Below are 15,705 nucleotides of genomic sequence, written 5' to 3'. Positions count from 1 at the left end.
ATGAAGATAAATACTGATAAAACAGTAATTTTTTTGTCTATTTCAAAATGCAAAGTGAGTTATTACATAAACACTTTTTTGAAATTACTGACAAATCTGCGATATAAAAGAGCTAATTCTCTTAGGCCGGGGCCCCACGGGATGTAAAAGCTGCGTAAAAGTTTAGGGCTAAATGAATGTACTATAGAAAAAAAATGAAATGTCAGAATATCCCAAAATAGCTGCAAAGGCTTCCTAAGAGTTTAAAAAGGTCCCTTAGGCTGGGTTCACATGGGGTTTTTTTGGTCTGAAACCTGAGGCAGAGGTTCCTGACCAAAAAATGGGTTGCCACGACTGAAAGTTGGTGCACTGCACCGGCATCCAGACATGCACTCTTCTCTGGATTAGACCCACTGAATGGGCCTAGTTGGGAGAAGGGAGTGTCTTCAGGCCGAATCGCGAAGCAAATCAGCCTGACGAATGAGTATGTTGCTTCTTTTTTCTGGGAGCTGGAGAAAAAGTCTCCAGGAAAAAAAGACCTGACTGGCTCCCATTGATTTCAACAGCAGCTGTCTTTTTGGTCACGATTTTAAGGTGGATACGGCCTCAAAATCCTGACCAAAAAACCCTTTGTGAACTTACCCTTAGTCTGGTTCAGTAGGTAACACAATCATATAGACTGAAGAAGACTGCTGACTTGACAGATGTCAAGAAGGCAGTCATTGACACACTCTACAAGGATGGTAAGCCACAAAAGGTCATTGCTAAAGAAGATGGCTGTTCACAGAGTGCTGTATCAAAGCATATTAATGGAAAGTTGAATATAAGGCAAAAGTGTGGTAGAAAAAGTGCACAAGCAACTGGGATAACCGCAGCCTTGTTAAGATTATTAAGAAAAGGTCATTCAAAAATCTGGAGGAGATTCACAAGGCGTGGTCTACTGCTGGAGTCAGTGCTTCAAGAGCCACCACACACACTTGTATCCAGAACATGGGCTACAAGCGTCAAGCCACTCATAACCACTAGACAAGGCCAGAAGCGTCTTACCTGGGCCAAGGAGAGAAAGAACTGGACTGTTGCTCAGTGGTCAAAGGTGTTGTTTTCAGATGAAAGTAAATTTTGCATTTCATTTGGAAAGCAAGGTCCCGGAGTCTGGAGGAAAAGTGGAGAAGCTGCACATGATACAAGCTGCTTGAGCTGTAGTGTGAAGTTTCCACAATCAGTGATGGTTTGGGGAATCTGCTGGTGTAGGTACACCAGGTTTTATCAAGACCAAAGTCAACGCAGCCGTCTACCAGGAAATTCTAGAGCACTTCATGCTTCCCTCTGTCGACAATCTTTTTGGAGATGCAATTTTCATTTTCCAACAGGACTTGGTACCTGTCCACACTACCAAATGTACCAATACCTGTTTTAATAACCACAGTATCACTGTGCTTGATTGGCCAGTAAACTTGCCTGACCTTAACTCCATACAGAATCTATTGTCAAGAGGAAGATGAGACACCAGAACAAACAACACAGAAAAGCTGAAGACTGCTATCAACGCAACCTAGGTTTCCATAACACTTCTGCAGTGCCACAGGGTGATCCCTCCAGGCCACATTGCCGCATTGATGCCATCATTCATGCAAAAGGAGCCCCGACCAAGTATTCAGTGCATTTGCTGTACATACATGTCATTTGGCCAACATTTCTTTGTTAAATATTTTTTTTTTACAGTTGGTCTTATATAATATTGAAATTTTCTGAGATAATGACTTTTCGGGTTTTCTTGGCTGTAAACCAAGAACATCAACATTAACAGAAAGAAATACTTGAAAAAGTTCACTCTGTCTGTAATGACTCAATATAATATGTGTTTTACTTTTTCATTTGGATTACTCAAAAAATAACTTTTTGATGATATTCTAATTTATTAAGATGAACTAACATTATATATATATATATATATCATTAGCAGCGGACATTAGCTGTGTCCGTGACACTTTTAATTCATTTAAATGGCAATCGAGTGCGCTCTTTTGTACTCCGTGCCTGTCATTAACTGTCCGTTTGTAAAGATGTCCGACTTTTTAAGTGGACGGCAAAACCCGACATGTAGGTTTTTTCTGTCCGCTTGAAAAGTCGGACATCTTTACAAACGGACAGTTAAGGACAGGCACGGAGTGCAAAAGAACGCACCCGATCGCCATTTAAATGAATGAAAAGTGTCACAGACACAGCTAGTGTCCGCTCCTAATGTCCATACGAGATTTTGAATGGACACTAGGAGCAGACACTACCTGTCGGACAATGACGGTAGTGTGAATGCCCCCTTACAGTTATTTCTGATTCCATTGAGTTTAGAATAAAGATGGCCAGCACCCAGGTCAGCTGGCTCCAAGGGTAACACACAGTTCTTCTAGAAACTACGGTCTTAGTAATGGGGAGCTGCTGGCTCATTCAGAGACACCTCTACCTTTCAAGAGGTGCTGCTTCAGCTGTGGGTGGAGAAGTTACGGAGTGAACTGTACAACCCTGTCTGGAATTTCTGAGCAATTTCTGATAGCGACAGAAGTTTGTTAAAGCCATAAACCTGGTCTGTCCTGCAATACTTCAAATAGTGCGCTGTGCCCAGACTCTGGTAATAAAACTGCAGAGGATCTGGTCCTCTGGCCGGCCCCAAACACCACATGTACACATACATAAACAATATAATAAACTGATGATACATACATGTATTATTCTTTCATCACAATTATATACTAGGAGTCTGTATTCCTCTTATAACTGTGGCAAATGTATCAACTACATTTACAAGAGAATCAGCAAAAATAAAAAATAAAAATATATAAAAATGTGGCATGGGGGACACAAGGTATAATAAAAAAAAAAAAAATTAAGACTAAAAAATAGAAACACTAAAATCAAAGAATATCAAAACCATGGCCATATCGAAGTTCAAACCCCGGTCCTGTGACAAAACTGTGTGTCACCTACATGAAAAGCTATCTTAGTAGGTCTAAAAAAAATGCAAGAAAAATGGTAAAAACAGAAAATTTTCCTCTCCTTTATGTTTTCCTGTTTTATATATTTAAAAAATAAAATCTATAAAAAATTACCTAACAATGAATCCCTATTTATCACCAAAAGACAAAACATTTGAATAACTTGAGCAACTCAAAAAATGTTAAAGCCTTCATGTATCAAAGAAATGTGTCTAGTCATGAAGCAGGGAAAATGGTCCTGTGGACAAGTGGTTAAACAGATGATGACACAAATCGTATGCCTCGTAAAATGCCTAAGAGAGCTTCTGCAAGGTATATTCTCCAGAAATAGATGGCCTTTTTGAATCAAGTTGAACTCATTCAAAGATCATATCGTTTTACACTTACAGAGCAGTTAGTTCTCGGCTGAGTTTTACTATCAGTTCCCTACAGCACCTGCTGCGGACTCACAAACCTCTCACTGCTAATGCCAGAAGCTTCTTATACTTCCATATTCTAGTATAAAATGACACATGATAAATCTGAAGCGCAGTAGACTACATGTCTGAGGGTCACTGTTTACACTCTCATTGATGTCAAGATACAAACATGGAGTACCTGGGAGCTCACCTTGCCTTCAAGTCTCGTTGGCACAAGACAGATGAAGAACTTTGCAGACACAGTATGTCATTTGTTCTTCACAAGGCTATACGTACTGATTTCTTTGAGAGTTACCTCTACTTGTTAGAGAAATATCCTCTTGGTAAGTAAAATATCTTGTGCATTTTACTGAGGACCTTTAAATGCGAGCATTTGATTTTGGACTGGATGTTTTTTTATTTTAGTTTTTTTTTTCATTTATAGTTGCCAAGTTCTACTACATAAACGGTTTCAAACACCATCAAACACTTCACTGTGTGTTATATACTAGAATGATCTGGGTTTGCACTCACTAAATGTATTCATTTACTAACTAGATATTTTAAACAGGAATGACAATACGGAATATCATTGCACATATAAATGTCTTATTGTATAGCTTGTATATTTATCACTGACACATTACCTAAATGTGCATAGTTATAGGATTAGGCAGGATCTATGTTGTATTTATTATGTTTGCTAATGCATTAAAGGTATGAGGGACACTTTATTAAAGGGGTTTTTTGAGATACAGAACAAATGATGCAGCGCTAGGAAATGTGATAAAAATAAATAGTAATTCCCGTCTTCTCCGCACCTCTTCCTGCACAGCTTTGGTTCTTTAGATTTGTTTATTTACATAGGTATGGCATGTCTGTATACATCACATCAGCACTGCAGCCAAACACTGGCCTCAGCAATCTTGTGCCATACTGTATACCACTGAGCCCAGGGATTGGCTGCACTGTGACATGGTGTATACAATATACTGTATTACTGCTGCAGTCAAGACCATGATATAATTGCTTCAGAATAAGTGATGGCAGTGCAAGAAGCAGTGGGAGAGAAAGCTTGTAAACATTACTATATTTATTTTATCGCATTTACTAGCATTGGACATTTTTTTTCTAAAACTTCAACAACCCATTTGTGGATAGGGACATTGAAAAGCAATACCTAATTTAAAATACCTTTGTATTGTCTAGGGTGGCTCACCTGTAAATTTGTATTCTGATCAAATGCAAAATCTGCCAAAATTAAAAGGGCTCTATCAGCAGGTTTACGGGTTATTATGAGCTAAAGATATTCCTGAATAGCCTTTATAAAGGCTATTCAGTTGCTGCTATTAGTGTGTAAAAAGACCCCCCCCCCCTGTTTTTGTGAATTACCTTGGTAACTGATATGTAAATTAGCTGTGAGCGTGTCATGCACCCCTTAGCGTCATAGCTTCTGTACACCCACCGCTGCCTCCAAGCCCACCCTCCTCCTGCTTATTCACGGTGCTTTCTATGGAAAGCTATTGAAAGCACACGCGTGTGCAGTAGCGCTCCCTCCGGCGCACTACTGCGCATGCTCCAGCTCGCAATGTTCTCTATGGGTAAATGGCGCTAGAGTGTGCGCAGTAGCGTGTCCGTGGGAGCGCTATTACGCACGCGCGTGCTTTCAGTAGAAACTACTGTGAATAAGTAGGAGGAGGGGGGGCCTGGAGGCAGCGGTGGGCGTGCAGAAGCTATGACGCTAAGGGGTGCAAGGCACGCCCACCATGCACAATCCAGCTAATTTACATATTGATTACCAAGGTAATTAACAAAAACAGGGGGGTCTTTTTACACACTAATAGCAGCATCTGAATAGCCTTTTTAAGGACTATTCAGGAATATCTTTAGCTCATAACCCATAAATCTGCTGATAGAGCCCCTTAAATATTACTCAGTTTACTGTGTCTATTACTGTATTATAATGTACAGACAAATGAAAATGTACTGGTTAAAAAAATTAGCATTACCTGTGGATTAAGAATATAACATGAATGTTATATGTTGAAAGCTAACATTTAATATAACATGAAAGCTATGTTGAAAATACCACCAAAAAATAGTAATTCAATTTCTAAAGCTCAAATTCAGAATCCTTCTCAATGTGATCGTCCCGAAAGGAGAAACAGTATACCCTGAGCAATCAGATATTTATTACACTAAAAGAGGTTGAATGGACAAAAAATTATTTTTAAAATAGGCTAGGGGGAGGTAAATTTTTTTAAAAAAAATAATACCTCCCAGCGCTGTTTGGTTCTGCTGCTCTGGTGTATTGAAAATCCTCAGGTCTGTGATGTCCTGGATCCCTTCTGTTTTCCACGGTGTGTACCCACAAATCCTAACTGGGATACACAGCAATTGTCAGGCTATATACGCCCAACCCAGCTTTGCATGGTGTGTATCCCCAAACGCCAAAGTGGGATACACAGCAATTGTCCGGGGGGGGGGGGGGGGCATTAATGTGTACCAGACCTTGGACAGTGTTCCCCTGGTGGTTGTGGACCGGAATGGCAGTTTTTAGCCTCATGGGGGAAATCTCCTCTCTGCCGCCCGCGAGGGTTTACGGAAGCATTTCCATCATATTCTGCACCAGTTGCTTGTGTCAATCAATTTTTGGTTTGTTTTTCTTCCTCTCCCCTACCAGAACAATGACCCAGATTTTTTACTTATACCGGGGGTCAAGGATTGCAAAAATACAGTATTGTTTGCTCTCCATGATGTGAAGTATGCCTTTGTCTCTTGAAAAGCAACCCAACATGAAGTCAGCCATGTGTGCCAGTGTGTTACTTGGCATGACTTTGCTGCCCCCAACTGTAAGGGTCACTCTCCATTTCCTCCATTTTGCACTCCCCTTCACAGCATCTGTGCAGAAGCAATGGGATACACTAAACTTCACCCTCAAGCCTCGGGTGGGACAGTGTCATGAAATGCCACTTCATCCCCCTCGTCTTCCTCCGTCAGCCAACGGTGTAAAGATGACAGGAGTGTGCTCTGAATGTTTTCAGTCTAGCAGAGGCTACTTTTCACTTAGGAAAATGGCCGCACTTTCACCAGTATATCAGGCACAATGGTGTAGGTTTCAAAGAACCATTGTACCAACTAGTTGAAAACGTGGACCATGTGTTTGAGTCTGACAAGTTCCAGACCTCATACCAGGTTCAGGCCATTGTCTCATACATAAAAATGCCTGGTCCCAGGTGTGGCGGTGAAAACGACATTGCCGTCACATCGAGGATGGCATCCATAACCTCGGGGGAAGTGTGTTTTCTGTTGGCCAAGCTGAGGAGCTTCAGCACGACCTGCTGTCGTCTCCACACCCCAGTGCTAAAGCACGTACAGGTTGCAGGTGTGGTCGAGGTTGCAGCAGAGTAGGCTTTCAGTCAACCCCTGCCATGAATTTTAGGCAGGGAGAGGAGACAGGCCACCCCAGTTTGCACCCCGGCCCCAACTACATTCACCCGGCCTGTCATTAGAGAGAAGCAGTGTCCCTGACCGCAGGTGCTTGGCCATGCATCGGTGGTCAAGTGGACCTTGCAGCAAATCTTGGAACTCAGGGCCTGACTAATGTTAGGGAACATGTGCTGGTGCAAGGCGAAAGACAGCGAGGTGCCACACCTGCCAGCAGGTCACAGAAGGCCTGAGTCTCCACAAGTCAGGACAGCTATATCTCCTGGGACAGCAGTTTTAAGATGAGGCTGTTGAAGCCTTGGGCATGTGGGTGGATTGCGCTGTACTTCTGCCTGCGATGAAAGGCCTGGGAGATGGGGAGTTGCTGTGAAGAAGCGCATGATGGTGCAGGCAAAAGGAGCAGGGGCAGTAAAAGGGGAGGATGAGGATGAACTCCCCAAAGTGTCAGAGGCGGAGGTGACCTGGCTGGTGATCTGGACTGCAGCGCCAGCACTGGCATCACTGAGGACGGGTTGCTGGTCCACAACCACAAAATTGCCAGGAAATGGCAGAGGCTCCAGTGTTTGTGCATCAGGACACACAAAGTGGTGTGGTAACTCCTGGGATTGGTGAAGTGGTTGGACAGAGTGAGGGACAGTTAAAGGACCTGAAAACATCTCCTGGGAGGGGTAAAATGTGGGATGGCTGTCCTGGGAAGATTGGGCATGTTGGGAGGAAGGTGGACCAGACTCTTGGCAAGGAAGAGGACTTGAGGTAGTGGCTGACTGGCTGGTGGATAAGGAGCTGTAAACATTATCCACTAGCCTTTGTAACACCTGTTCCTGGTGCTCAGGCGTGGTTAGTGTGGTACCCTGCTTAATGCAGCTATCAAGTCAGGGATTGTGATGAGCGCATGCTAATGTTTCTTTAGCTTAAAATTTGGATTTCTGTCCATACTATTGGGGAGGAAAGAAGGTTTCCAGGTATCTTTGAACTTTCCATAGAGGTTGTATTGAGTGTGGAAAGTGTGTAGTTGTTAGGCTGTGATAGTAGGGTAATACTGGGACTTGGGCGTGTTAGATATCCCCAGACATGCTTCCCCTACTGTCCTAGTCGCATTCCAGAGGTGTTGGCATCATTTCCTGAGGTGTCATTGTGGACTTGGTGACTCTCCTTAGTCGAATATTGGTTTCCCGATACATGAGTATTTTTTCCCCATAGACTATAATGGGGTTCGATATTCGTTCGTACAGTCGAGTATTGAGGGACTACTCGAATCGAATATCGAACTTCGAACATTTCACTGTTCGCTTATCTCTAGTTATAATCTGAAATATTTTTTCCTATTTTTTTGCCTAAACCTTGCCATTCTCCGAGGATTGGACATGATCACATATTCATTTAAAGGGAACCTGTCAATCTGTAGGCTACATGATACAGAGCAAAATGACCTGAGTAATTTTGTGAGAAAAGGTTCAGTATAACCTGTAATTTAGTCATTGACATTTCTGCTTTCTAAGCTAAGAAGTCAAGAACAAAATCGTATCAGTGACAGACTGCCTCCCCTCTATGACTGTGCATACAGAGATAGCTGTCAGTCACTGATTTACCATAAAACTATATATCAATCTGCTCAGCTCCACCTGCTATATAACATGCTACCTGCACATTGCAGTAAATTTATTGTAAGACTCCCTGTAAATAAAGCAGGAATGGGTTTACATATATCAAAGAACCACCCACATGGCCAAAATAACAGGTAGTGACATAATTAGATTAACAGTCCCAATTTATGTATATTAATAACTTTGTACAAGGTCATTAATAAAACATGTACAAGTATGTGCTAAGTAATAAAACACGACGTAAAACTGCCACTGAAAAAGAGTTGAGGATATAGGTGGACAGTAAACTAAACTGTAGTGACTAGTGACAAACAGCTATCGCCAAGGCAAAGCAAAACATGAGATGCATCAATAGAGACATCGATGCTCGGGGGCACATAGGAGAACTAGAGATGGTAGGAGATCTATCAGGGTGATTAGAAGGGATGTCCAGATTCAGCAAAAATATGTTGTTTTTAGACTGGAAAGTTATACAATTTTCCAATATACTTTTTGCATCACTTACGCATTGCTTTCTAGATCTCTGCTTGCTGTCATTCTTTTTTTTTTTTTTTTTTTTTTTTGCAGTGGATAAAAATCAGTGCATGGTCATGTGACGGACGCAGGTGCAAGTATTGGAAAATAGTATATCATTTCATCATAGAAACAATACCATTTAGCTGCTGAAATTGGACAGATGGCTCAGTGGTTAGCACTGGTTCGAATCCTGCCAAGGACAACGTCTGCAAGGAGTTTGTATATTCTCCTCGTGTTTGTGTGGGTTTCCTCTGGGTACCTCAGTTTCCTTCCAGACTAAAAAGACATACTGATAGGGAATGCAGATTGTGAGCTCTTTGTGGGACAGTGACTGTCAATGTCTGTAAAGCGCTGCCTAATATGGTGGTGCTATGCAAGCAAAATACAAGGGGCACCTGAAAAGTTCATAGCCCACCCATGAAATCTTTTTCACATGGTCTTGTTTTGCAATGGAATATGTTATTTACTTATTTGAAAGTTCTTATGAGCAATCTGGATGCATTTTGATTTTTTTTTTTGTTTCAGGTACAGCATTTTAAAGTTAGGTAGTGAAGTTGTAATAGAAATTGCCAAAGGCAGCATTTTAAGCACTTTAAGGGAATTGTTGGATTGTTCTACCAACGCCATCTATCAAGCTTGGTATTATTCAGTTTTGAAAAAAAATGACAGCTTAGGGTTGCTTCACATCTGCATTTGGTAATCCGTTCATGAGGACCCCCTGAACGGACTACCGAATGCACTGGCATGCAGTGTGCAGTGAAAGCACATGGACCCCATAGACTATAAAGGGGTCCGTGTGCTTTTTGCGAGATCTCCGCACGAGTCAAGCGGACAGAAAAGTAGATTGTGAAGTACTTTTCTGTCTGCATGTTCCATGTGGAGATCGTGTGGAAAGCACACAGACCCCATTATACTCTATGGGGATCCGTGTACCTTCACTGCACACCGCTTGCCAGTGTTTTCGGTAGTGCATTCGGGGGGGGGGGGGGGTCCCCATGCAGACTCCCCGAACGAATTACCAAACGGAGATGTGAACCAACCATTAGGGATGACCTAATGTGCAAATATATGAATGGATAATAATAATAATAATAAATGGTGCGGATGCATGCGCAGTAGCATGCTGCTTCTACTACGGCTACTGCGCATGTTCCCGTGCCATTTTTTATCAATGTCAGTTCGTGAGTTAGACGGGACCCGAGGACATCGCTGGAAGAGGAGGTGTGGCTGAAGAAGACGGCGGACTATGAATGCCTGCCCACCGTGCACGATGGGTAAGTTGATCATATTCTGTTTTAGGGTTTTATTTTAAAACTGGGGGCATAATTTTGCTGATAGAGCCCCTTTAACGCTGAGCGGTGTAATACTAATATGCTGTAATGTTGCAGGTACAGGAGCATTACCTCTGGCACTTGGCTGTATTACACAGACCAGGCCCCCGAACTTAGCCACTGGAATCAGAAGATACTCCGACTCTGGCGGACTAATGCCCTGGGTGCCGTGATCAACAGTGATCACAGCGTCCAGGGGATTTAGGGACAAGGTTGCCCCCCCACCAGATTCCCATGCGATAAGTTTGCAGGGTCCAAGGGGTTCTCATGGCAGCTAGGAGGCTGAGCAATGGTCTTCTGACTGCTGTTCCCTGTCACAAATAGAGAACCTATGTGCGATGTACTGCATTACTATGTATTGCAGTACATTGCACTGGAGATCCAAGATTTCAGATTCAAGTCCCCTTGTGAGAGAGGGAAAAAGTTTAAAGGAAAGTTAAAAACTTAAAGAAGAAAAATAAACAAATGATACAATGTTTTTAAAAAAACCTTTACAACCATGATAGTGGTCAGGGAAAGCCTGGTTCCTCGGCCATGCCCTTTTCCAATAGATGCCAGCCAGGGGAGGTGACTAAAAATAAAAAAAAAAAAAAAAACTTATTCTTCCCTCTCCTGGTCTCAGCATCCTCTCTGGAGCTCTTCTGGCCTATAATGACGTCATCATGCTTGCCATGACTGCTGAGGCCCAATCACAGGCTCCAGCAGTGAAATCAGAGGCACATCTGAGGAAAGCCCAGAGTATAATAATAGCACTGGCTCTAGGGGGGGCTGTTGGGAGCATATAATACTGTGTAGGGGCCATTGTGGAGCATATAATACTGTGTGGGGCCATTGTGGAGCATATCATACTGTGTGGCAGCCACTGTGGAGCATATCATACTGTGTGGGGGGACACTGTGGAGCATATAATTTTGTGGGGGGGGGGCACTCTGGAGTATATAATACTGTGTGGAGCCACTCTGAAGCATATAATACTGTGTGGGAGCCAATAGTGGAGCATATAATACTGTGTGGAGGTCACTATTGAGCATATAATATTGTGGGGGCCTGCTGGAGCATATAATACTATGTGGGGGCCACCCTAGAGCATATCATGCTGTATGGAGGACACTGTGGAGCATATAATACTATGTGGTGGCCACTCTGGAGCATATACTACTGTGTGGGGGCGACTTTGGAGCATATAATACTGTGTGGGGGCCACTCTGAAGCATATAATACTGTGGGGGCTACTCTTTCTCTGTATTGTTTACATGCTGGGCGCTGTGCTGCTCACTCACCATATTCTTGATAACTGCAGTTGTGGGTACTAAAGCTGTATCCCATTCAAGTATATGTGATATCACTGCAGCACCCATAACTGTCACTATCAAGAATTCACTCTAGGAAGGAGGTAGGGTGCCCCAAACAAAATTGTGCATCGGGGACTTTAGTTATACCACTGATCTGTAGGCTCTGTTCATGCTGCTAAATGTACAGCTTTTGCACACTATGGCCTGATGCTTTGTAGTCACATTCAATGCGAAAACCCTCTATAAAAGGTGACTTCCCATGCCTTTGGTCTTCTGTCCAGAGTTCCATTTCCAACAGTTGTGACCATCTGTCAGTGCAAAATGTTCATGTCAGTCTGGGACTGGAACATGACTTTGACCAAAAGCTAGCGTTTCAAACCTTGGTATGTAGCTAGAGAAGTACAAGCCTATGAGCTCAGTGATAACCAGACATGCTAGTAGGTATGTTCTTTCTTTGGCCAGCTTTGTAAGCACCAGAAACTGTTATTGCTGTGTGAGTTTTATAATGGATTCTTATTTTATAAAACTCTCTATGATGTTAATTATTAATAAAAATGTTTATGTTTTAATAGTATATTATACTGTTGCTATCAGTTACTTCTTATGACTATGGGAAGACAATAAATAACAACAATTATATGCCTAGCCTAGTTGCTATACTGTTGGCTAATATTTTTTTTATATTCTAAAATCATCTTGTTAGGCGTCATGCATAATTTATAGTTGCACAACCAAGATTTTCCTTTTCTGTTGTCCTGAAATTGTCCTGTTTATTTTATTGATGGAAGAAACATGAACAAAGATCTCTACTTTTTACCAAGTTAACCTACAGAAATCCACTGCAAAATCTGAAGGGGCCAGCCATAGTTACTGGCTGTACTGTCTGAAATGATCTAAAGTTATGCACTGAAGTTAATATGTTTCAAGTAACAAAGCATGCACATTGCACATATTGTGTCTGCCGTGACACTGTGAGTCTGCTGGGATTGTTTTGTGCTCTTTTTTGGTTGATTTACTCAAATAAGCCAGACGTACAGTTAGTATTTAGGCTGGTCTACACGACCGTAATGCTTTTACGGTCCACAATTTGCTGATCAGCAACACTAGTTGGTGATCATCAACATAGACTTTGCAGATGTCCGTAAACTGCCGCACTCGCCCATAGAGTTCTATGGGCGAGTCCGTGCAGTGCCGTGAATTACGGCCATTACGGACATGTTCTATAAAGTGCGGACCTCAGTTGCGGCCCGGCACACCACGGATAAAATATCCGGTGGTGTAAGAGGCCGCATTGAATATAATGTGTCTGCAATTGTACACCCTCAATTGCGGACCATTTGCGGTCTTAAACTACGGCCGTGTAAGACCAGCCTTATTGTTAGTGCTCAGATGAGCAGGGTTGTTTCACTCCGTTTTGCCTGAAGTAAAGACTGTATTTTATTTTGCTCTGATGTCAAGGTTTACTTATTTTTCTGTTTTTTTTTTCTAAATAAACATGTTTGCTACAGTTTTGTTTACTCATCACTTTTACTGGTCATACATTCTCAGCAGCTGATCTACAAAGAATTTAACCTGAAACATTCTGTTACTTGAAATGGAGCGAAGCTGCACTGACTCAGTTCAGCCACTACTCACAGAACAGAGCTGTCTGCCTTTTCTTCCATTCTCTGTGTACCATTGATTTTAGGATAGGTCATAAATATTTTTAGCCTGGAAAACCCCTTTTTGCCAAGGCCCCACTTGCCGTAAATACTGTGGTTTGCCTGCTGCGGAAACACAGCGGAAAAAAATGCAGCCTTTTATAGTCACTGTGCAGCAAATCCAATCCACACAGTGTGGTTTTCCCAGATAACACACTGAACCATTAATTTCTATGGGCACACGCATACTACCATGTGTTCTACATGTCCGTGTGTGGGCTGAGAGTCCATGGTACAAAATTCAGAGCAGGTCCTATTCTGCTTAGTTTTTGCGGCATAGATTCGCCCATAGCAGCCTATAGAGGGTGAAAACCACAGACGGCACACAGATGTATTCCGTGTGTCATCCTGGTTTGCGGAACAGAAAAACCTAGACACACCAGCGGGAGATTACTAGCAGAGTTTGCACACAGCTTCAGTTGTCTCCTTTGCACACGGATATTTGCAACACCTTTTTGCACACAGCCACGTCTAGGGTGTTGACAGAGAGGATCTTCTCTCTTGTTAAAGATAGACCCATTATCTGGGACAAGAGGGAAGAGGCTTACCACAACTACTTTTACAAGGATCAAGTGTGGGAAGAGCTGGTCCAGGAGTACAGCCGAAGGAGTGGGAATACTCAAAGAAAGACCAGAGCTTGGTAAGTTATTCTCCTGCTGTCCAATTATAATTGATATATCAGCCCCTTTTATACGTTAATGCTAGCTGTGGCACATCCATTTTGTGCCAGTTTACTTTATTTTATTTTTTATTGCTTTTGATCATTCTGTCATTACATGACCACCACTAATCTGTGCATTGATGAAATATCCTGATTATAAAAAAAATATATTTGACCAATGTAATGTACGTTGGCAACTAATTTTATCTTTTAATATTGTGTCACCTTTCACCCATTTTTCATAATTTTTTTTTTCTTTTGCAGTGAAACTTGCGAAAATTTGCTGGAATGCCAGGTTCAGTTCTGGTGTGAAGTAATGTGAAGTCTTGCACAAGTCTTGCACACCTCACCTAGCCCATATGGCAAAGGAAAAACTCTGCCGGTGTCAAACTGTGCTGATGGGGGTTCCAGAGTTATTTGTGGCCAACTGCAAAACAATTGAATTTTGCCAGGCTGTGGACTACCTGCGGCACAAACCAGAGGGAACAACTCTGGCCCATGTTTATATAAACACATCTCCACCTATTTGGCCAACATATGCCCAAGACAGGGCAATGGGTCCGCGGCCTTCTCAGTCCTATCCTGGGGATTATTACAGCGGTTTTCAAAAGCCACAACATGGCCATGGACTTGACATATTTGACACATATTTTGTTTTATAAAAACAAGTTTGGTACTGAGAACAGAAATACAAACCAATGCCTCATTATATAGAGAATTGAGTAAAACAGTTTGTCAAATGTGTGATTATTTTTTGTTGCTTTGAAAAAAGGTAAAAAAAGGAGAAATGTTATGTGTGTGTGTGTGTGTGTATGTGTTTGACTCTCCTTTGGCTGTACTCATAAAAACACCAAGAAAAGCTCACTAGTTTACAGCATATATACAGTCACAACTAACACACCACACATGGACACTCTCAACAACCATAAATCACATACCACATACTCTTAATACAACAAGCAAGATGAATATTAACCAAAAAATAAACAAACAATAAAATGTATGTAAAAACCACAAAGCAATAAACAGTAAAACATAACATAAATGCTACAAAGAAAGAAAAAAAATTATAAATCCATCATCTGGAGTGAAAATGAGCCATGAACTGGTGGAATGCTACTGCTGGGCTCAAATATGTCAACATTTACTAATTTAATAATTATTGTTACAAATACAATGATAAAAGTGCCATCATGTACAAAATTATGTGTCATGTAGTAACTGCAATAAACTTCATACATAATCATGTTCAGTGTAAATTCATATATTATCCAGTGAATCCATCATAATCTTATTTAACAATTAAAAACAATTAGGTGCATCTAATTCACGCAAAATATTTGATCACTCACATCACACTTCAGACCTCAAAAATCTGTCTCTGACCGAATTTAAAGCACTTAAAACTCTCAGGGACAATCTTAACATTGTTATCAGAGCATCCAATAGGGGAGGGGGTGTTGTAATACTGTACAAAATAGGGATGAGTACACCAATGAGGCCTGTTTACTAAATGACCATGAATTCTTTGAACTTCTAGATACTAATCCATTGCCTTCTTACACTTCCTAATACAGAACCTTGATTAACACAGCAAGTTGTGCGGGACTCCTGAATAAAAAAGAAAAGAAATTTCTCCAAGTCATCGACCCACCTCTTTGTTTTTTACCACTTACCCAAAGTACACAAATCTCTGCAAACAAATATGGTATGCATTCAGCCCCTTATTAGTAAGATAGTTTTTGAGCAGTGTCCAAAATGAAAAAAGAAAAATTGTTGACATACAG

The 15,705-nt window shown here is 41.6% G+C and overlaps 1 protein-coding gene across 1 annotated transcript in view; it reads left to right on the top strand.

Moving 5' to 3' along the window:
- The first annotated feature begins 3,407 nt into the window (after nt 1–3,407).
- NTMT2 (N-terminal Xaa-Pro-Lys N-methyltransferase 2) overlaps nt 3,408–15,705 on the top strand; it is a 51,604-nt gene continuing 39,306 nt past the window's right edge. Inside the window, exon 1 of the mRNA XM_075287753.1 lies at nt 3,408–3,711. Within this exon, the coding sequence (XP_075143854.1) occupies nt 3,558–3,711 (154 nt within the window). The 5' untranslated portion in view covers nt 3,408–3,557. The remainder of the gene's footprint in view (nt 3,712–15,705) is intronic.

The sequence above is a fragment of the Leptodactylus fuscus genome, chromosome 9, assembly GCF_031893055.1.
Source record: "Leptodactylus fuscus isolate aLepFus1 chromosome 9, aLepFus1.hap2, whole genome shotgun sequence".
Classification (NCBI taxonomy): domain Eukaryota; kingdom Metazoa; phylum Chordata; class Amphibia; order Anura; family Leptodactylidae; genus Leptodactylus; species Leptodactylus fuscus.
The sequence above is the reverse complement of the archived record's forward strand: the minus strand, read 5'-3'. Positions and strand labels throughout refer to the sequence as shown.